This window comes from Palaemon carinicauda, chromosome 1 (assembly GCF_036898095.1).
Source record: "Palaemon carinicauda isolate YSFRI2023 chromosome 1, ASM3689809v2, whole genome shotgun sequence".
NCBI lineage: Eukaryota > Metazoa > Arthropoda > Malacostraca > Decapoda > Palaemonidae > Palaemon > Palaemon carinicauda.
The window spans coordinates 311,609,000-311,609,396 of NC_090725.1; the positions used below are offsets into that span (position 1 = coordinate 311,609,000).

At 44.6% G+C, this 397-nt stretch overlaps 1 protein-coding gene across 1 annotated transcript in view; it reads right to left on the bottom strand.

The window, feature by feature from the left end:
- Positions 1-223: 223 nt before the first annotated feature.
- Positions 224-397, bottom strand: part of LOC137640362 (salivary glue protein Sgs-3-like) — a 77,558-nt gene continuing 77,384 nt past the window's right edge. The window contains exon 3 of the mRNA XM_068372956.1: positions 224-397. This exon is cut by the window's right edge and continues 49 nt beyond it. Within this exon, the coding sequence (XP_068229057.1) occupies positions 224-397 (174 nt within the window).

The window sequence follows — 397 nt, forward strand, 5'->3', positions numbered from 1 at the left end:
CTGATGGTGATAGGCCTAGTACTATAAGGTGTGTTGATGATAGGCATATTACCATAGGGTGTGTTGGTGATAGATGTAGTACCATTAGGTATGCTGGTGATAGTCCTAGTACCATAGGGTAAGTTGGTGATAGGCGGAGTGCCATAGGGTGTGTTGCTGATAGGCATAGTAACAGGGTGTGTTGGTGATAGATGTAGTACCATAGGGTCTGTTGGTGATAGGCCTAGTACCATAAGGTGTTGGTGATAGGCCTAGTACCACAGGGTCTGTTGGTGATAGGCCTAGTACCATATGATCTGTTGGTGATAGGCCTAGTACTATAGGGTGTGTTGATGATAGGCATATTACCATATGGTGTGTTGGTGATAGATGTAGTACCATTAGGTATGCTGGTGAT